Source organism: Penaeus chinensis, chromosome 8, assembly GCF_019202785.1.
Source record: "Penaeus chinensis breed Huanghai No. 1 chromosome 8, ASM1920278v2, whole genome shotgun sequence".
Lineage (NCBI taxonomy): Eukaryota > Metazoa > Arthropoda > Malacostraca > Decapoda > Penaeidae > Penaeus > Penaeus chinensis.
This window is the reverse complement of record NC_061826.1, coordinates 2,774,708-2,797,207: the sequence shown is the minus strand read 5'-3', so window position 1 is coordinate 2,797,207 and position 22,500 is coordinate 2,774,708. Positions and strand designations below refer to the sequence as shown.

The 22,500-nt window shown below is 46.4% G+C and overlaps 1 protein-coding gene across 7 annotated transcripts in view; it reads left to right on the top strand.

Moving 5' to 3' along the window:
* The window catches only part of LOC125028089 (protein singed-like), a 155,593-nt gene that overhangs the window by 132,920 nt on the left and 173 nt on the right, over positions 1-22,500 (top strand). For all 7 annotated transcript variants that reach the window (XM_047617412.1, XM_047617413.1, XM_047617414.1 and 4 more), the window contains exons 7-10: positions 19,100-19,256; positions 19,410-19,574; positions 19,889-20,022; positions 20,416-22,500. The exon at positions 20,416-22,500 is cut by the window's right edge and continues 173 nt beyond it. In XM_047617412.1, the coding sequence (XP_047473368.1) occupies positions 19,100-19,256; positions 19,410-19,574; positions 19,889-20,022; positions 20,416-20,618 (659 nt within the window). In that variant the 3' untranslated portion in view covers positions 20,619-22,500. The remainder of the gene's footprint in view (positions 1-19,099; positions 19,257-19,409; positions 19,575-19,888; positions 20,023-20,415) is intronic.

Below are 22,500 nucleotides of genomic sequence, written 5' to 3'. Positions count from 1 at the left end.
GAACAGGGTCACGAGTAGGGGGGGAGCGGGGGGGGGGGGGTCGAGATGGAAATCGGGGACCCCTGACCGGCCTTCGCCTCCGGTAATGTCATCAATCTCCTGGGTTAATGAGTCTATCATGACCGCATAATAATATGCCAAAGACGAAGGAGAAAAGCGACTGGGGGTTTTATTGTTTTTTTTTTTCTTGATTTCCATCTTTCTTTCTTTTTTCTCATGGAATATAACTCTTTGGAATGATTCGCTTGGTTCAACTTGATCGTAATTTTTTTTTTTCGTAAACCATATATATTTTTTCAAACTGATATCTTCTCTCATTGAACCGATTATTTATGTATCTCTGTAATAATAGCAGCTCATTTTCTCTTTAACTAACACCCTCCTTTCCTTTTCAGGTAAGTCGATCTCCCCAAGTCTCCCCCCGAGTATGTAGCAGCGACGAGCGTAAGTACCAGATCCGTAACTTCTTTGAGGCGCTGAGGGTGACTTAAAGGCGACCGGAAACTTCGCCCTTTAATGACTTCATAAAGTGAAACTCGATCACGAAGGGATCAGCGAGGAGCAGCTGGAGGAGGAGGAGGAGGAGGAGGAGGAGGAGGAGGAGGAGGAGGAGGAGGAGGAGGAGGAGGAGGAGGAGGAGGAGGAGGAGGAGGTGGAGAGGATGGGGAGAGGATGGGGAGAGGATGGGGAGGAGAGAGGAGAGGGGGAGAGGGAAAATGGGAGGAAGGGAAAGAGAGAAAAGAGATAGAGAAGAACAGGTGCACGAAGAGAGAACAGGAGCGACGGGAATCGGATCCTTCGCACCTGTTCCTTCTGACGGCGAGGTTGGGGCTGTCCTTCAGATATCCTTAGTCACTCGTGTCAGATTGTGCAATGACTGCAGTGTTGTTCTAGTCTGCACTGTCTGCTTTCTGATCGCCGCCTACTGGTTTGCTTGAGCGCGAACCCCTCTAGCATTTTTTCCCCTCTTCTTCCTTTATTTATTTTGCGTATCTTTATTTAGGATTATTTATGATCTTCATTTCTTTTTTTTCTTTGTTAGCTCTTTCACTTATTCATTCGGTTATTTATAACACCACGAAATGCAGATTGAGTTATACAAGTGCCAGACAGTGGCTTTAGAAGGAGCAGCGTATCACTCAAAGAAAACAAACCACGCCCCCCCCCCCCCCCCCATCGCCCTAGCGAGTGCGTCAGCCGGGAACGTGATTTAGCGCCGCCAAGAAAGAGCTCGGCGATATAACCCGACGTCGCGTCTCTGCGGTTTTTCTGGCGGGCGATTACTGTGGTGCCATGCCCCTCTCCTTCCTCTCTCCTCTCTCTCTTTCTGCCTCCTTTCCTTCTTTGTCTGTCTCTTTCGGTATTCATTCTCTCTCTCTCTCTCTCTCTCTCTCTCTCTCTCTCTCTCTCTCTCTCTCTCTCTCTCTCTCTCTCTCTCTCTCTCTCTCTCTCTCTCTCTCTCTTCCCCTGTCTTCCTTCCTCCCTGCCTTCAGTCCCTCCCTCCTTCCCTTTCCTCCCTTTACCAAACGTAGGAAATGGGTTTAGCAGAGGTTGGGCGCGATCGTTAACTCGACAAATCGGCAGTTTCTGAACCAAGTGTTTTCGCATCAAAGTAGGTCAGCGTCTCAAGTTTCCGTCGCGTTTCATTTTCCTTTTGAAGTTTCCTTTCCTTCCCATGCTTTCCTTTCCATCCTGTGGCCCTTGTAGGATCCTCATTATTCACACTCGGTCACTCCTGTCAACGGCCTCGGTGCATTCTCTTCTCAGCTAACCGACCGTCTGTCCCTGTCTGTTTTCGTTTGAAGAAATTCTTTAGTGAAGAATTTTTCTTTCTTGGACATGGATTTTTCGTTTCTTTTCTTTTTGGAATTCGACGAATGTGTTACATTGTTGCTAGACATTCCCCGTTAGTTAGTTATTTTCAAGCAGACGGCTTTATCTGTCTCTTTCTTTTTCTCTTGCAACGCAGAAGTATCATATTTAAATTAAATACACGCGGATGTCAGGCATATGTTGGCTACAGATTGCACCAACTCTGTGTAGTAAGGTTAGATTAGGTCTCTCTCTTTTACGCCAGTCGTCTGATAGCTGCTGCCAGTCTGTCGACCAGCTGTCTGCTGCCGTGTCCTGGCGATCGGCCAGCGGGGGGGGGGGGGGGAGAGGCCGGGCGAAGTTGCTGGGCGACGCGTCCTCTTGTTGCCGGGCAAGTGGCAGTTCTCACTTCTGATCAATTCAGAGGTTTCGTGGCCTGTCACTGGCACTCCATTAGGCGCCCCCCACTCCCCCCCCCCACTCCGACTCCACGCGCGTATCACATGGAGGATACACCGGCTTATCCCTCCTTCCCCAGACCGCGTAACAGACGGTAGATTCGCCGCGGAGGGAAGGAGCGTAGGTGGGAACTTAGTAACATTGTTATTGAACGTCACGCGAGATTGCTTGTTCATTTCGGTGCCAGCCAGCGAATGTCACGTGATGCCTTCCTTCCCGGCTCCGCCCCTTCTTCCCCCCTCTCGGTGCTAACGACTGTCACGTGATCTCCCCTTCTCTCCCTTCACCCATCTCCCCCTCTCATCCCCTTTCCCCCTCCCCCACTCTTCTCCTCTCTCCTCTCCCCCCCTCCCCCTCTCCTCTCCTCTCCTCTCCTCTCCTCTCCTCTCCTCTCCTCTCCTCTCCTCTCCTCTCCTCTCCTCTCCTCTCCTCTTCTCCCCCCTCACCTCCCCTCCCCTCTCTCCTTCCGATCCTCCTGTTCACATACTTCTCTCGCCCCGAAGAGACGTAGCTGATGCTGGACTTAGCATGGGATCGTCATGGAGACTTCCCATGAGTTGTGATGCTCTCATGACCTTAAAGCAGAGCTCCTCGCCTCCTCCCCCCCCCCCATCCCTCAATTTCCCGCGCACTATTGCAGATGGAGTGGCGCCTTGATTTCGATTAGGGGAGGGGACAGTGTACAGCATTCTTCAGTTGACATAATGAGTCATATAGTCTGTCTCTCTCTGTTTATCTCTTTCTTTGTTTATCTTTCTTTTTTTCATTCTCTTTCTCTTTCTTTTCCCCTCTCTCTCTCTCTCTCTCTCTCTCTCTCTCTCTCTCTCTCTCTCTCTCTCTCTCTCTCTCTCTCTCTCTCTCTCTCTCTCTCTCATTCTCTTTCTTTCTCTAGAGAGAAAGAGAGGGAGAGGGAGGGAGGGCAGTGGATTTTTCGGTTCATATCTCCGAATCGAGAAGTCCGCACGCCGCACGAGGGGAAATCGCCATAGTAACGGCCCAGCCACGGCAGCGGCGGCCAGAGGGGAGCGGAAGGGAGCGGGTTTCGCGCGTGTGACATCGTCGTAAACTAATTTCGACTTTGATCGACGAGGAAATTTGCATTTTGATTGGAAGGCTTTTATTTGTTTATTGGCGTGTTGTTGTTTTGGTTCTGTTTGTCTTGCTAGTTTCGTCCTCCGTCCGCCCGGGAGCGCGTGTTGTGTGAACGTCGCTATTATAAGTCGTTGGTAATCAAATAAGCTATGACTCAGCGGCTCAGCCTCTCCCCTCGGTCCTCTTGCCCCCTCCCCCTCTACCCTCTCCCTCCTCTGTTCATTCCTCCTCTCGCCCCTCCTCTCCTTCGTCCCCTCTCCCTTCGTTTCCCCGCATTTCCCTCCTCTTGCTGTCTCCCCTTCGTTCTGCTCCCCTTTTCCCTTCATACCGATGTAAGTCTCCCTTGCATCGTTCTTGCGTCGAGTTTGCAATTTGCAGTACAATAGCAATTTTTAAATATCGTATCTGAAAGTCAAGACTTGTCTTTCTCCTTAGAAATGGGCAGTGTTGCTTTTAGCTTTTCTTCTTGACCACCGTCCATCAACTTAATTTGTTTGACCTTTCTTTCTTGCGATGGCATTTCCCTGCAACGTCACCTCCCCCCCTTCCCCCACCCACCACCCCGCCACCAATCTCCCCTCGCACCTCCACCCTCGAAGTATTATCTCGTGTATACACATAGATTCACAACTAATAACAAGCAACCACAGTGATGCATGTTTAGTCTGCCGCGCCTGCTCCCTGACTCCGGAGGTCACAGGGGTTGGGGGTGATTGATGAGGGGGTAGGGTGCGCACGAGGCTCTCTCTGGCGTGGAATGTCGACCATAGACACGCTGGAGAGAAAGGAGAATGTGTGCGAACGAAAAGGGACTTCGAACGCGAGGCAAAGTGCGGGAAAACACGGGACCAGAATGCCGGACAAGACGCGAGGGCTCCGGAGACCGTGGGACGCGAACAAGTGTGCAGCGAAGGGCTTAGCGGCGGACGAATTGAGCCCGCGTGCCGTGTGCGTACGTACGCCCTCCCGCCCCCGTGCCCCCTCTCTCCGCATTCGTACCTCCCCCCTCCCGCCCCCGTGCCCCCTCTCGCCGCATTCGTACCTCCCCCCTCCTCCTCCTCCTCCTTCGCACCCCTCCCCCCGCCCGGCGCCGCTGCACCACGTGGCCGCCTGCCTCGACCCTCGCTAGTTGGACTGGCGTGTCTTCGTGTGGCGCGTCTGGCAGCTTACTTTTTCCACTTTGCAATTGATCTTGAGGGCTGCAGTTATACTCGCTAGCGTCTTTGTGCTTTTTTTACGCATTCCTGAATGTTCTTAAGTTGATAGAGCGCGTGTGAGAGCTGATAGAAATCACAAAGATAGAACAGAAAAACAACAGGAAATTCGACACATGAATACACATTTCATAAGGACGATTACCCTATTACATCACAAGGAGAACACGTCGCTAGGTTATGTTCGAGGCTCGGAAATTAACATAAGGTCTAAACGTGATTATACATTATTCATGCTGAGGAATTGGATTGAAGGAGGGGGGGGGGTGCCACGTTTCAAATCTCCAGGCGGTTTTGTCGAGAGTTTTAGAGAGAGAGAGAGAGAGAGAGAGAGAGAGAGAGAGAGAGAGAGAGAGAGAGAGAGAGAGAGAGAGAGAGAGAGAGAGAGAGAGAGAGAGAGAGAGAGAAGAGAAAGAAAGAATAGATAAATAGAATGAGTAATAGATAAATAATAAGCAGAGAATTATAGAGAAAGAGAGAGAGGGGATAATGAGAGAGAATGAGAGGGAGGAACGCAGTAGAGAGAGGAGGAGGAGGAGGAAGAAGTCATAAATTGAAGTCAATGATGAATAACGAACATGAACAGGTTCTCCCTAATCCCCCCTCCGATTTGCCCTTATTTCCGCCTTCTTATTATCATTTCCTTCCTCTTCCTTCCTTATTCTCCATCTCTTCTTTCTTCTCGGTTTCTCTCCACCTTATTGCATTTTTGACCTCATCCGTCCACACTTCTCAACGTGTTTTCTCAATCACACTGTTACCCTTCGTCACCCTTCCCCTTCCCCTGACGACTTCTCCCCCACTTCCCTTAGCCTTCTCTCCCTTTCCCTCTCCTTTCCTCTTTCCTCTCCTCTCCCCTCCCCTCTCCTTCCCTCTTCCCTTTCCTCTCCCCTCCCATCCCTTCCCCTTCCCCTTCCCCTTCCCCTTCCCCTTCCCTCCTTACCCTTTCCCCATCACTTCTTCTTTTCGCTTCTCTCCCCTACCACTACCCCTTCACCTTCCTTTTCCCCTTTCCCTTTCCCCACCCCTTTTCCTCTTCCCCCACCCCTTTTCCTCTTCCCCTCCCCCCTTCCCCCTCCCCCCTCCCCCCTTCCCCCTCCCCCCTTCCCCCCTTTAACCTCTCGAGTAGACTTAGCGATCTCCGAACAAACACGGTCCGGGTCCCTGGTGCGCTCCCGAGTTGCTTTTGTTCCTCTCTTGGCGGCTGCTGCTTCGCCGGGTTATTGCTTTCGTTTTTCTGCTGTCGGTGTCGTCCAGGTGTTTGTCGACCCTCTCGCCGGCTCATTTCTGTTGTTGTTGTTGTTGTTTTTACAGGGTCCCTCGGTCTTTTTTCTTTTATTTCTTCTCTTTTCTCTTCTCTTTTCTAATCTTCTCTTCTCTTCTCTTCTCTTCTCTTCTCTTTCACACTCGCACTCACACTCACACTCACACTCGCGCGCGCACACACACACACACACACACACGCGCACACACACACACACACACACACACACACACACACACACACACACACACACACACACGCACGCGCGCGCGCGCGCACAAACACACGCACACGCACACGCACACGCACACACAAATGAAGGTCGGCGTGTTTTTGTTCCTCTCCTTTCATCTCCCTGTCCACTTGGCGTCATTCACAACCTCAGTGACACATTGTGTGTCCCCCCCCCCCCCTCGCGTCGTGTCATTGTCTGGCTCGTGTTTCTTTACACGTCTCTTCCTCTCCTCCCCTTCTCCCCCTCCCTTTACCTCCCCCTTTCCTCTCTGTCCCACTTCCCTTTTCTTCCACTCCCTTCGTTCTTTATTTTCATTTTCTCGCTTCTCTATTGCTGTATTTTGTATTATTATGTGCGTATCTTTTCTTTCGCTTTTAGCTCTTCCGTTGATTTTATCGTTACGTGCATAGAAAATATTCGTCTTCTTTGGTTTCCCACAATATTTTCCCCCGAGATTAACTTAAGAAAGAGGAAAGACCTTCATGTTATCTCCATCATCTCAGGGCTGCAAAGGACGCATTTATCTCGTCCCTCCCCAAGTAATCTCAAAAAGTGCCAACTTAAGGATACGAGGCAGGGATGATATAAAAGGCAGCATCATGGTCAGCATCTTGTCGAGGCGTGAGCGGGGAAAGGGATAAGGAGAAGGGAGAAGGGGACTGCAGCATTTTAGGCGGAAGGAGAGGATGCGGGTGTTCCGGAGTAGCGAGCTGGCGGTTGCTGGTGGATGTATAGACTCCTTGATTGCGAGGTAATACGTTTACGGGGGAGCCTTGTACCGGCTCGGGTCCTCTCCTCCCTTGCCCGTTCCCTCCACCTCCTGTCTCTATTCCCTCTGCCTTCTCCCTCGCCTCTCCCCCTGTCTTTTCCCGGCCTTCTCCTCCTTCCTCCCCCCTGTCTTCTCCCGGCCTTCTCCTCCTTCCTTCCCCCCTTGACTCTCCCCTTTGCCCCCCCCCCCTCCTGTCTCTCCCTCAAATTTCCTTCTAACCCTCCTCTAACTCGAACAGCCTGCGGGTTTGAGAGGGAGGAGGCCTGAATGGAAGGGGGGCGGGGAGTTGTTACTGTTTTGGACAGGCTAGTTAGAAGGGGAACCATGTTTTTGTTTGACTAACAAGATCATTTCAGCTGTTAGAGAAAACTTTATTTCCCCCAAAGAAAAGGAAACATTTTTTTTTTCCATGAGAAACTTCCGAGAAAGTAAATTAGCAACAGAACATCTGACGTGAAAACCGCAACTGTTGTTTCCCGTATTTCCTTTTCTGAATAATTGACTTTCCCTCCAGACTTTTTATGTGGGAGCAACCGGGGAGTGTTTTCGAGGGGAAGGGAGAGGGGAGAGGGGGGGAAGGGAGGGGCAAGTGGGTAACATGACGGCTTCGCTACTAAACCAACAAGGGGTCGATTCTAGAGGCAGAAATGTTGAATGAAGGAACTTTTATTTTTTGCCTGAGGATTTTGTATTTTTGTATTTTTATAGGATCGGCGAGGAGCGCGTCTTCGAAATTCCAGATTTTGTTTAATGTTAAATAGAGAAAAAACATAATTAACCTCTTCCTCTTACCCCCAAAGGTGTTTCGTTGATTCACTGAGACACGACACCACCTCATTCGCCGACACGCAAAGGATAAACATTTTCCCTCCCCATGGCTCCTCTCTTCCCCCTTCCCTTTTCCCTCTCCCCTCTTCCCTCTCCCCTCTTCCCCCTTCCCCCTTCCCCCTTCCCCCTTCCCCCTTCCCCCTTCCCCCTTCCCCCCTTCCCCCTTCCTCCGGACCCCTCGCCATAATCCAAGACAAATAATCAGGCCAAGACACACGCGTTCTGTCGACTACAGAGGATTACATTTGAAGGGAAGTTTTCGCCGCTCTTGGCCCTTTCGCCCCTCGCCCTTCTTCCTTCTCCCTTCTCCCTTTCTTGTCCTTCAACCGTAGAATTAAAGACCAGCTGTAGAAGGCATCGGTGCGTCATCAAGTTAGGCGTTTTTTTTGCACCGTGATGTCTATGTTTTTCAATACTTTATTTGTTCTTATTGTTCTTTTTTCCTCGTCTCCTCCTCCTCTTCCCTTCTTTTTTCTATCCATTCCCCCCTCCTTCGCCCCTTATTACCTGGCGCCAGTCGCTCGTTAATGGCAACGAAGAGTGTGGCGAGGTTGGCACTGGTTGGTTGTCGGCCAATGAGAGGCACTCTAATGGGCAGGTGCGGCCGATAAAGAGACAGGTTAATGGACTTCCGGGGAATAAAGAATAATCGTAATTGATAATGATGGCAGCGCTGGAAATCGATGGACGGTAGACGGTTTAAAACGATGAAGGAAAAAACAGATCGTGGCCCAATAATGCACAGATTATACATTTAATGGTGGCTGGGTCAGACATCATAGAGCACATATAAACCATATTTTGTCTTTTTCTCTCTTTCCATATTTATCTCCCAACAATCCACGCATTACACTGCACATTTATAGCATAAAAAAAATATAGTAATCAAAACAGAACTACACCTTTTCCTGTTGCTTCAGTTGCAATGTCAAGCTTTACGTTGCAGTGGTTGGCTGCATATCCTCGCCTTCCTCCTGCGCCCCGTCCCAGGCCGCGCCATAAAGCCACCTCATAAAACCAACTCATAAACAAGAGATTATAAGCCTCCGGAAACTTACTGGCCAGAAGTTGGACAGCTGGATCGCTTCATGGAGAGCACAGCGCCGCCCCTGCATTGTTTTGTTTTTCATTTCTAATAGCTGTTGGTGGACAGTTGTACTAGGATTTTTTTTTGTATATGTTAGCTGGGTTGATAGACTGGTTCGGGGGATGTGCGTTTTTGTTTGTTTGTTTGTTTGTTTGTGTTCTGTGATTTTGATATTTTGTGTCTACTTCCGATTTCACTTCACTTCTTCTTGATATTCTCAGTCTCTACCTCTTCCCAGTATTCTTCTCTCTACCTATTTTTTATTCACCACCTATTCTACCATTCTTATCCTATTGCTTCTTCCCTCATTCGTTTCCTCTCTTCTCCCTGTCTCCTCACCTCCTCCTCTCTTCTCCCCTTCTTCTCCTTCCCCTCTTCGCTCCCGATCTCTCCCCTCATCCGCCCTCCTCGCGAGAGCATAAAGAGGTATCGTAAAGCCCTCGGAGTGTGGGGTAATTAGAGGGGAGAGCCGAGCCGAGGGGAAGGGAAGGCCTGCGAGACGCTGCGAAATTATTGTTTCCTCTTTTTTTTTTTATAGTCTCCCCTTTCCTTTGCTTCTTTTCGTTTCCCCTTGTTCCTCTCTTTGGCGTGGGGAGTGCGGGGTGTCGCGGGTGTGTAAATGTTTGTTGGTTACGAATTAGGGACTTAATTCTCTCTCTCTCCTCTCTCTCTCTCTCTCTCTCTCTCTCTCTCTCTCTCTCTCTCTCTCTGTCTCTCTCTGTCTCTCTCTCTCTCTGTCTCTCTCTCTCTCTGTCTCTCTCTCTCTCTCTCTCTCTCTCTCTCTCTCTCTCTCTCTCTCTCTCTCTCTCTCTCTCTCTCTCTCTCTCTCTCCCTCTCCCTCCCCCAAGTGTGATTTTCTCTCCCTCCCTCCCTCCCTCCCTCCCCCTCCCCCAAGTGTGATTTTCGGTTTTAAATCCCAAACTTTCGAGTAGAAAACACTAGAATGATATTATTTTCGCAAGAGGAAGTGTTTTTTTTTCTTATTTTTCTTGGATTTTTTTTTTTTTTTTTTTTTTTTACCTTTGTTCTCGCTTTGTAAACACGACAGATTGACTACGCACCACGATTTTTTTTCTCCCATTTGCCAAGAAGTGTACATTGCGTATGTAGCGATCCATATATCAGTTAGCATCCCCCTCTCCTCCTATACAAGGCTGCAGTTTCCACCTGAGTTACTACGATGGCTCTCCCCTATAAGGACATAATTGTATAGCAATCTCCCTTGACACCCCATTTCACATTTACCCTCTGTTGCCGCTTTATCTTCCTTCCCCCACCTTATCTACCCCTCTTTCTCTCTCCCTGCTTCTCCTCCTCCCCCTGTACATCTGTTTTCCTCATCGTTGGCTCCTTTATTTCTTCGTGACCCCACCTTACCTCCCTCCCTCTCTGTCCCTTCCTCTCTATCTCTCCCTCCCCTCCCCTCCCCTCCCCTCCCCTCCCCCTCCCCCCCTCCCCCTCCCCCCCTCCCCTCTCTCCCTTCCACAGACCCCCCCCCCCCCCTCTGTTCTTCTCGATAGGATTTACACTTTGATTTGGTCTTGATAGCGCGATTATATCTTCAAAGGCCTGTTCGGTGATCACGTTATTAAACCTTCCGAGTTCCCGTTACGTCCATTCTCTCCTAAGTAACTTCGTTTATGAAACCATCTTCGGATTTCCATAATTTGTGACGGAGCTTATCTTTTTTTTCGGCTCTTCGCCCACATTTCCATTCGCCTTGCCACCTTTAGTCTCTATTTCCGCTCGCCGCAGAGCCACTCCGGTGCAGAGGCTTTACCGCCCCACCGCTCCTAATCGTTCGTCTACCTGGGCACTGGAGCGACGATCTCACCTGCTCGCTCGCACCTGGCCGTCAGGTGGGTGGGGGGAGGAGAGGGGAAGGGTAGGGTGGATGGGGGAAGGGGGGAAGCGGGGAAGCAAGTGGTGGAAGGGGTCAGGAAAGGCGGAGTGTGAACAGCACGTGTTGTCAGGGTGTTAGACAGAGGGAGACAGTGGATGGGAAGGCAGAAGGCAAATCCCACACTGTTTTAAAATCGCAAAATGCTATGTGAAGAGTTAAATTGGATTTGTTCTTGCAGACTGACAATTCAAATATCAATATGCAAATGCAGAAATTATGAAACCGAAACCGTGTAATTTTATGATCATATGTATATATTGTATACATCAACACGGTAGTGTGTTTTCTCCTTTCATATGTATATATGTGGAAATGTGCGATTGCGGTTTTGTTCTAAGTACGCCATGACATATGGAACCGCTGCCTAAAGGTGGTCTTTCTGTTTTCCCGCCTCTTCCGTTTTCCATTAGCGAGTCCATGGCGCTCGTAGGTAATAATTACATCGTCATGAGCAGCGCCTAGCACCGTCAGGGACCATGACTGCGCCTCAATTATCTTCCTCGTGGGTAAGCATTACGGACGAAAATGGCGACGTGCGACCATGAAAGCAGAACGAGTAGACCTACCTGGCACGTGCCATTTTGGGCCTGTGCGTTTCCAAATTTAGATCGGTGGATAAGGTGATTAAGGGAAATGGCTTGTCCGGGAAATAACTGGGTAATTAGCCCTGTTTAGCAGTGACCTCGTTTCAGTTTTTTTTTTTTTTAAGGGAACTAATAACGGAACTTTAATTAAGAAAATTTAATATGATGATAATGAATTGAGCCGAACCGGACGCACAGAAATACGTTTAAAATTAAACCACATTGATTGTCGTTAGGTAATTCTCCTTTAAAAAAGTGGACCAGAAAATGCCAATAGGAAACCTCTCCCCCGCGACTGAAACCCCAAACCTCATCACCAGACCGAATGGCTAATTAGGTGACAGAGGGAGAGGAAGCCATGCTGCGGGGAGGCCGAGGAACAGCTTGAACGGCCGAGGGACGTATTATATTGGTTTTCTTCGTTCATTGGTTTTGTTGGCATTCGGGGTTGTGGGGTTCCCGGTTTCTGTGTTGAGTGTGTGTGGATGTATAGGCATTGCAGGCTTTGCTGATCTGCCCTTTGGTTCTACCCTTCGGTTTAAGTGTGTGTGAGGGTGTGTGTGGGAGAGAGCGAGAGAGAGAGAAAGACAGACAGACAGACAGACAGACAGAGCGTACCCGTTTGTGTTTGTGTGTGTTTGGTTTTGCAAGGATGCATGCGTGTTTACAAGGGATTGTGACGCCAGGAAGTTCGTGTGAAAGAAGATGTCATGTCATGTCACGCCCCATGGGTAGAATGAAATGACAGGAGAGGAAACGCAGCCATGACTCTTCCAGTTATCTTGCTGGGAGTGCTGTTGTCATCCAATAAACATGACACCGTTACAACCGGCAAAAGAAATAGGGTTATTTATTTTTTGTCTTTTCTTGTGACTTCTGGTCGCTCCTCCCCTCGGCGTTTCCGGTTTGGCGGTGATTACGAGTGCTTGAGAGGGAAGCGACGAGGAAGAGGAGGAAGTTGAGGGGAAGAGAGCCTGTTCCCTATGACTCTCAAGGGCCGCACAAGACAGCGAAGGGCCTATGAGTGTGTTTCCCCGCGGGATGAATTGAAAGCTGCTTTTCTACCTTACAATGTGCGTCTGTTAAGCCTTTTTTATTAATTTCTTCTGCCCATACCCTCCGTGCCCCTTCTCCCCTTACCCCCTACCACTCCTCTTACCCCTCCTTCCTCTGCCTACCTCTCCTCCCACTCCCCTTGTTCTAACTCCCCTCCCCCCCCCCCTACTCCTCATCTCCAAGCCCTTTGCCCTTGTCACGTACCCTCTCCTCGTATCCCTCGCCCTCTCAACCCTTTCCCCTTCTCGGGTACCTCTTTTCTTGCCCCTCTTCTACCCCGTCGTTCCCTCTACACCCCTTTGTTCCCCAATTTTCCAGCTGCTATATTAAAGACCAACTTCCTTATCTTTCTGTGTTTTAAACTTCTTAAAGCTATCATCCTCTCTTGAGCTTCTCGCGTGTGTAATTAGTTCCACTCGAGGCTAATCATCACAGCTCTGGTCTTCATTACTTTGTTTCAAATATCCTTCTGTCTTCCTTGTTGCAATATTCCTTCTCGTTTTTAGTTTCTGTGATTTGTCGTCTTTGTTTTGGTTTATCTTCGTTGTTTGTCTTCTTTTCCTTTTCCCCTTTTGGTTATTATTATTACCATGCTGTTCTTACCTTCGCTTATTAGGGAAGATGAAGGTAGATAAAAGGGAGAGGAAATCGGGAGGGAGAAAGAGGCAGGGAAGAGGGAGAAGGGAAGGGAAGGGAAAGCGAAAGGAGGACGAAAGGGCCGCCATCATAATCATAATGACCATCAGTGCGTCCGCTCCTCCGCTCGCTTCGGCCGCGTCTGGAACATTCTGGAATCGAATCGCGTCGATAAGAGTCTGTCGGCGCCACGCCATCTCCCGCGATGAAATGGTTATTGGAGATGGAGAGTCGGGGAGGATGCTGGTGAGACGGGAGATGAAGAATGGGAAGGAGTGGATGGGATTGCCACATTATCGGAATAACTCGTTTTTTTTTCCTCTATTTTCTTTTCTTTTGTCATTTTTTGCCTCTTTGTGTGATTTTTTTTTTATCATGCCACTCTTATTTTTTATAAATATTTTAATTCTTTATTTTTTTAAATGGGAAGGCACTTTGAACGTGTTTATGTATGTGTCGCATTTGGCTTCGATTTATTCCTATTCTTCCGTCACTATTTTGTTGTTAATTCGGGCCCCATGGGACACAAGTCCTGTGGAGGGACACACCGGGAGGAGAGAGGATAAGGAGGATGGGGGAGAAGGAGTAGGGGGCGAGGATGGGGGATTAAAGGGGAGGAGGAAGGGGAGGAGGAAATAAGGAGGGAGGGGAGAAGAACGGAACACGTGCCCAAGAGAGGGGAGGCGATAGTGAATAGCGGTGAGGAGAGGGGGGTGGGGCGAAGGGAGGACGGGGCAGCTGCGGGAACATTCTGCGAGACGCGAGCGAGAAATGTGGCGTTGCCTATTTTACTTTGTTTCGTTATCGTATCCATTATCTGCTGGACAGTTTGGGTGTTACATCTTTCGGAAACGGACATAACTGAGTTTTAAAAGCAAGGAGATTGCGGTGGCTTTAAATCACGTTTTCATTATCCACCGCCCAGTGATAATGTGCATGAAAGTTAAATCGCTTTTGTAGACTCAAAGTCCTGAAGGATTTAATTTGCGTGCCAGTCGTTGCAGTGCGAATTATGCTCGTTCGTGCATACTCATCTTCTCATGAATAGTTTGTCAGTGTGAATAATATACCAAGTTACCGAAGTGTTCAAGGCCATTAGTTTAAGCTACAGTTACAGGCTTAAAACGTTATCCTTTATAATTATTTCATGAAAGGTGTGATACCATTTGCTGATTATTTTATCCTTTGATATCCTAAAGCTTAATAAACATTGAGTTGAATTAATTAGAAGTGACGTGGGAATCTCTAATTATGTTAAGAAGTTAATCGCAGGAAACCCCGCTCAGATGCCACCGTTGTCGAGGCGCCGCGCCAACACCAACACCAACGCCGTCATCTGATACATCGGCAGGAAGTGGGAGCCGATAAGATGTAATGCTTGCCCTCGGTACATCCGCTATGACTGTGCGCTCTGCCAGGTGCTCTCCGCCTCGCTGTCTGTCTGTCTTGTCTGGTGGATTTTTTATTTATTTATTTATAATGTCTAGCTCTTGTTTGTCTGTTTTATTCTTATTTTTGGTAGTTTGGTTTGGGTGTTTCTGGAGACCGTGTCTGCCTCTGTCGCGCCGTCCTTGCCTCCCTACTCATAAGACTTACAAAACACACAAACAAACAAGCAGACAGAAAACAAACACATGCCTACCTCGGACACACGCAATTAACAACCATAACAACCAAAGAGGAAGAAACCCACAGTTCTGCCAGCAGTTTTAGCCCAGTCTAGAGCACAAGTTCCTTACTCCTCCTCCTCCTCCTCCGACCCCCGCACAAACAGGGGTTAACGAGGAGTATAGGGGGTAGACACATATGGTTTAGAATGGGGTCATAAAGTATTTGATGTCTCTGAAGTCTGTTGTGACGAAGTATGATGGAAGAGAGGGACGAAGATGGATGGAGAGGGGAAGGGAGGAGGAGGGGAGAGGAGAAGGAAGAGAAGGGAAAAGGAGAAGGGAAAAGGAGAAGGGAAAAGGAGAAGGAAGAGAAGGGAAGAGAAAAAGGAAGAGAAGGGGAGAGAAAAAGGAGAAGGGAAGAGGAGAAGGGAGAGAAGGGAAGAGGTGGGGGAAGGGAAAGGGAGGATACAAGAGAAGAGAAGAGTAAAAGCAGCTCCATATTAATATCGGGATTTAGTGCGTCCCTCTGACAATAGACCCGAGGGATACTTAGGCCTCTGGACAAAGCAGGTCGGTCGGTTCATGTGCATTTCTTCTACTTATTATTTTTTCTTCTTGAGCTTTTCTTTCTCTCTAAGAGTTTACTCCCGGTTTCATTCGGCATGAAATTGTGTCAAAGGTTCGTTAATACGGAAGGAGAAAATGCCAACGGAGAAAGCGAGGAAGCGACATGCGGTATGGCAGGGAGGGTGCCGGCCGGTGATGTCATGTGCCATATGTCGAGGGGAGAGCTGGGCCCGCCGCGACGCCCCTGAGCTCCTGTGGGTGATTTATGTGGTTAGTGCATTGGGGAGTAGGCTGATGTGGGGTTTGTTTCAGACGTTCACCGTTTTATTCATTATGAAATGGGTAGGTATCTGCATGTGTCAGGAATTTCCAACAGCAAATAATGATGATAACAATAATGACAAAGTCAAAACCTCACAGGAGATAGTTCGTGGCGTGCCTTTCCAAGCGAACGTGATGTGGCATTTCCCATGTCCTCCCCCGAAAAACGTGACCGGTAGAACCTGCGGTTCTGTCCCCGGCCGCCCTGGTGTCAACGGGTGGCCCGCGGGAGGTCGCGGTAGTGGTGACAGTGGTCAGCGCCGTGGGGCTTCGTTTTCTTTGTTTAGTGAATCACAAGATAGAAAACGGTATTAGTGATCTTGGGAGCAAGCACAAGTCTTAATGCATTTATATACAGATTTCAATAAAAATATCTAACATAGAATAATTATTTAATAATTTATCACATGAAATAACGATAATCACAGACCTGTCCGTAACCCACTAAAGGAAGTACCGGTAATTATGCCAAGTTGCGTATCTTACGTTGCAAGAAGTTTCCATGACGAGTGACAGTCTTGTTATCAGCTTCATCCCCCCCCCCCTTTTTCTCTCCCTCCCTCCTCTTCCCCTCCTCCTCCCTCCCTCCTTCCCCACTCCTCCTGCCGATGTCTTTTCCCCCCACCCCTTGCTACTTCATTGATTCGAAGCTATTCCCCCCACCCACCCTTCCCCACGACCCCATCCCATCCCATTCCCGTCCCCGTCCCCCATCTCTGTTCCTTGCTCCGCCCCATTCTTCGTATTTGCAAATATCCTCCCGCCTCAGAATTTTGCTTATACTTCATTGGTGTTTGCGATATTCATCGTTTTTAGCTTGAGGTTTTATGACTGCTGTTCTTTATCGCGAAAAATAATACGAGACCCTTGTGTCCATGTGGTCGAAAAATTGGAAAACGGGGGACTAAGATAGAAAAATATAAGAAGGATATGGAAATGTATTAAGGATGAGAGAAGAAGCAACGAAAGAAAAATAAAAGTGGCTTTAGGGAGTATATGTAAATTGAAAGAGGGAAGAATTTTGCTCCAGAATAAAAGACTTCGGAAAACAGAGAGAAATGGCGGCGTAAAGAGTGGGTGGACGGGATAGGTAGCGAGGTCAGGAGCATTCTGAATAATCGAGAGACTGGCTCGGCCAAGTTAAAGGTAGAAGTGAGGCGTAGATGTGAGCATATGGAAAATTATTTCAAGGGGTTGTGCATTTTTGGAAGTATTTATATCATGATTCCAGTTGGCGTTCATGGTGAGACCTTACACTCGCATCCACGGTCTCAAGCACTCTCAACTCTTTCACATTCGCTCCAGGTTTCGCATGTCTATGTACCGGATACTTGGGATTTTCTCTCGTATAAATAAGTAAAAAAGGAAATTAGGAAAAAGTATTCCAGATTTCGATTTATTTTTTGCTGCTTAGATGACGAAGGAGAATGTTGCATGTTTGTCAGAATGTTAAGAATAATTCTCCATTATGACGGTTGCTGAAAATCAGTGAGCACGTTATCCATTCATTCTATGAGCACTTCTCATCCTAATACAGACCCTAGATTGTTTCACGTTACAGCGAAATCTTCCAGTGCCACAGATACAGAATCAATCCTAGCTTCCTGTGTCGTTTGTTTGGCTTTGTTAGCAGTCCTTTGGTTGGCTTTGTTAGCAGACACTCTTCATGACTCCATAGCTTTCCCTTGCCTGTGTCTTTTGGCGTTACCCTCCTTTTTTTCTCTCTCTCTTCACCGTGTAATTGTTTTATAAACGAGGTTGGGAAACTATAAATATAGTCGAAGATTTACTGTCCTCCTTTGTGTATACAAGACTCCTGGAATTGTTACAAGTTTATTATATATGTTATAACAGATCAGAATTATAGCACTCATTAAAAATCCTGTGAGTTTTCCGAAATGGTAGGTAGGTTTAGAAGTAATATGTACGCCCAAGTCATAACTGCTTGTTCTTCCCTTCCGCTGTGGCTTTTCGCTGTCGGTCATTACTCGTGTACTTTCGATGTTTGGAAATGTGTGCGTAAAAAAATTCTGTGGTTTACAAAGTTGCAGGTTCGAGGAAAATGCAAATCATTCCTTTGTTGAAAATTTCTAATAGGAAGGGGGAATTCGAAATGTAGTTTGTCGGCTCTATAAGGAATATCTGTAGTGTGTCATTAAGAGAGAGAAGCCTTTCCACCTTACAATTATCTTCATACTCCCAGGTAAGTGAGAGACTTGCCGGTTGTTTTGAAGCTGCCTCTGTTTTGGTAGTTTTTCGAGGTCGGAGCGACATTATCACGAAAATGTGGGGCTTTCCGCAAATAGCTGACGCCCTGACACGTGACTTCCCGTCTCACAAGCTGTAATTTTTCTGTACTTATGTAGATGGTAAGGGTGTTCGTTGAATTTTATCCGGAAATTAAACGTCGATGTACAACGGAAAGAAAGTCTGGCGAAGTTGTTTTGACACTTCATTGGCTGTTTGGAGGACGTAATTTGTTCCTTAATAAACTTCTAATTCACCCCCCCCCCCCACTCTTTATACGTAACCCCCCTCTATTTTTATCCATCTATATCTTGCTGTCACATCCAACTTCCTTTCCTTCCTCCCACCTGCCCTTCCTTTCGTTTATTTTGTGCAAGTCGCGATGTGTGTGTGTGTGTGTGTGTGTGTGTGTGTGTGTGTGTAAATGGAAGTATTGCCAGCCTCTTTCCTCTCGGGGGAATATGGTCCTGCAGGGAAGCTCTTGAATTGCACCGTCACGTCTCCGCCCTTCTATGCCCACGCTATAAAAGACCTCCATTCTCTGTGAAAAGAAACCTGTGGCCACTGTGGTCCGGTGGTAGCCCCATGATTCCTGGGTTTAGTTTCGTGGCTCTGCCTTAATTTTTTTTTATCGTTGGGAGCAAATTTGAGAAATGAATGACCTGTAGTGGTCAAGGAGTCTTAACTATTCCCGTACGAACCTTGCGGATTTTCCCACCTGAGTGAAGCCGGGATCAGCTGTGCTGCGTTGCTTTTGTCAGCGATTCACAGCCTGTCTCAGTTTGAGCTTGGGTTTGGAAGAGGAGGAATCCCGCGGTGGAACAAGCGGCTGATTGTATCCCGTCCAGAGCCACGGCCTGCGTGGAGGACGGGCAGCCAGTCATGGCGACGAGGCTAGGGCATTGGTCGCTCGCAATGTGTAGATTACACACAATAAAACATAGTTCCACTCCATAGTAATCTTTTAATTGATTTATTTAATTTGTTTCTAATATGTTGATAATATTGATAATTGAATCACTTGTCCCTGTTAGTTAGTCAACTGATTATGTTGATTGTAATACTTTAGATTCAGAACTGAACATGGTCAGGCTGCCTGCTATAAGAAGCTTTACGATACGATTGTACTCGAGTGCGAGAGGCGTCGTGGCGTCAGCTTTGGCGTGACAACCTCACGCACGAGACGGATCACATAGATCGTGACCGGACGTTCTCAGGAGGGCTGACCCGGACTTTAATTGACCGCCTTGTCGTTCCCCGTTTTCTGAGAACCCGTCCACATTGAAGATGTCACTAAATACCTTTCACTGGACGGAGATGTATTAAACCTCTGTTCCGCATAAAATCCAATAGAAAGTAGAAAGTTTACATTACCTTTGAAAGTTTCTTATGATATATTTTCTTTTCCATTTTAGGAGTGGACGTGACCGCCAACCAAGAAGAGATCTCAGACCACGAAAAATTCCAGCTGGAATATGATGCTGCTACCAAGCGCTGGTACGTGCGCACTATGCAAGACAAGTACTGGACCCTGGAGGCTGGCGGTGGCATCCAGGCTAACGCCAACAAACCGTGAGTATTGTATAAGAGTTTTGTTCATAGGGGCACTACAAGTTTTTCTTACATGATACTAGTTTAACACTAATAATTCACTCTCGATAAATGAAATGTGTTGGGTTGAATAATTACTAGGGGAACTCCTGACAATATCCTCTTTAATTACAGGACATCAAATGCACTCTTCACCTTCCACTGGCAAGCGGATGGGTCAGTGGCATTCCAGGCAAACAACGGCAAGTACATTGCAACCAAAAAGTCTGGCCATCTCTTCGCCAACGCAGATTCCCCTGACGATGAGAGCGCTCGATTCTACTTCTACCTTATCAATAGGTAAAGAGACATTAAGGATTAATCAGTAGAATTAATGAATTTGTGGGTTTTTTTCATGTGACAGTGTAGCATTTGTTTAGTACTTATGGGTACATTAATGTATGTGAAACCTTGAGTCTTCATACCATTCCTATCAAAAAAAAGAAAAGAAAAAGAAAAATTTCCTGATTAATATTATCAGGGTTAAATTTTGTGAATGACCGTGCAAATATTTACACAATACTGTTGATTGGTAAAATTATTTACTAAAAACTTAATTAACAGTAAGAGTGTATTTCTAGTGAACTGATAAGTAATTTACTGTTCTTCAACAGGCCAGTGTTGGTGCTCAAGGGAGAACAAGGCTTTGTTGGCTATAAGGTAAACACATTGAAGATGGAGTGTAATAAAGCCAACTACGAGACTATCCGTGTTGAGAAGGGTGATCAAGGACAAGTATTCTTCAGAGGTAAGCTAATCAAATTTTTCTTTTGCTTGGTAACAAATACATGACCCTGACAGACTTATGTGCCATTTTATCAGTTTTATTGTATTCTTATTTTTTCACCTCTTGTAATCAAATGATCTTTGCCTTTTATGTATATCAATCTTTATTATGACAATTATAAATGGGCCTGTTTCTAGACAGCCTATTCCTGGGGACATAGTGAGAGGATGCTGGTTTTGGTTTGTTTTCAGTGTATTTACACATGACAAACAGACTGGTTGGTTATCTTACTTAATATCTAGTAAATATAAAATGGCAGCAAAGATTTTGGTACATGTAACTTCTTTCCATAAGCCTTGTTGATCTTTTTATAACTTATAGAAAATGTTTTGTTCATAATCATGTATCTTTCAGGTCAGCAGGGTGGTTACTGGCATGCATGTGGAGATGGCATCATGGCAGACTCTGAGGCCCCAGAAGGATTCTTTATTGAACTTCGTGAAGCCACAAGGATGTGCTTGAAGAATTCCTCTGGTCAATATATTGTTACTGAGAAAAATGGAGGCTTTAAACTCGGGGACACAGATCCCTCAAGGGCTACCCTATGGGAGTTCTAAATCACTTGGCCAGTTATCTATAAAACTAGGGAGCTAGGTTGATCCTGCCATGTCGGAATCTGCTCCATACTATTAAAGTTAAAAAAAAAAAATATTTACATTAATGCTGAAGACCTGGCAACAAAGTCGATTTATATGCACAAGGTCTTAAGCTAATAGACAGTGTCAGTGTCCATGTAAATTAGCAAGGAGATAGGCTGTCAGATCCCTGTCTTGTTGCTATTTTCATCCCCTTTTTAAAAAACATTTATTCAAGGTGTATTGAAGTAAATGCTCATTTTTCTCCTAAGCCCCTTGAGTGAAATTTGTATTGATTATTTTCTAAAGGAATGTATGATGTGAGTGTATACCCCAGACCTAGATTATGTATAAATTAAAGATCATCTACATACTTGTTGAATTTGTTCAGATGAGTTTGATTAAAGAAATTTTATCACTGATTTTGGTGGTCATTTAGTGTTGGTTAGACGATAAAGACAGTCAAAGCATATGTACTACCTAGTCGTAAGGTCATAATCATGAGTGTTTAACAAATACCACCCTTATATCACCGGAAAACTACTCGATTCATAGTATAAATTTCTTTAGTTACTGGCAAGGTTTAATTTTTTCATTAGTCTTTGCCATATCATAATTTTATTGGAAGTCTGGAAAAATTAATGATTGGAGATTGTATGCAACCAAAGTTTTTATATCAGTGTTTGTACAAGTAACTAAGCTGGTAGGTGATGCTGTATGTAAATATTGTCATTATTGACATTGCTTCCATGAGTCTCTAGGCTAAGTCAGATAACTTGTACTTAATTTCTACTTTTTTACTGTTTCTACTTGTAACTGTTGTCCTTTCATTTCTTAAAAGGAAATTATCTGTACTGGAAAATACTTATGTTTGCAAATTATGCTGAATAATAGCACACTTTCATTAATATGTTACATACAAATCAGTGGGATAGTTACACCCCAGCAATAAGCACAAGTTAGATCATTCAGCAGTTGATAATGTCGCTTGCTTAGTCCTAGGCTGCTGGTAGTCCTCAATTTACCAGAAATTAGTGGGTACAGGTGCATGAATTTCAGAGTGCCCAATATTGTCTGTAATAATAAGCATAAAAAACAGTCACCAAGTTCATTTACTTTCATTCTGTAACAAACTCATAGGTGATGCTCTTGCAGCACCTCAGACCAGGAATATGACAATCTTATTCTAAACAACAAAAGGTAATCAGAGACTTTTGGAGGCAACAGTAAAAATAACAGACCATGGACAAAGTTATGCAAGGCTGTTCATGGTTTCCAACCCTAACATATATAGTGGATTCCACTTGTGTATTTTGCTGTAAGCACCTTCTAGGTTGCACACTTTGGTCTTGCCAGCAGCCTCCTTGCTCTTGGTGTTATCCCCGCAGCCTAAGGCAGCGGTAACCAGCCAATGCATTTATGGAAGGAAAGCCCGACCCAGGACAGTTCGTGGCCCATCCCTCCAGAGAGAGAGCCCCAGCTGTGCCCACCTACGCTACACCTGCCCATGTGCCCTGCTTTGTGTTGCACCTCCTTTAACACATGTTCTCTCTTGTCCCTGTTAACCAACAAGTAACCAACAGGTTTAGGCTTGTGCTAAATACATCATAGGATATTACTGCAAACTACCTGTGGATGTATTATTTGGCATTTTATTTGGCTAAGGAATGACTTATGTTGATGTTATAGTATTGCTGTTGTAAACGATGTCTTCTATGAAGTATAAGATGTAGCAGTACCATTATCAACAGAAAGGATGGCTTAATTTTGCCTGGCAGTTTTAATCTACCTGTGATAAACACTGCCAAGAACAGGCATTCTTGGGTGTGGTCATAAGTGCGTCCGTCAGCACAGCTGGTTGCAA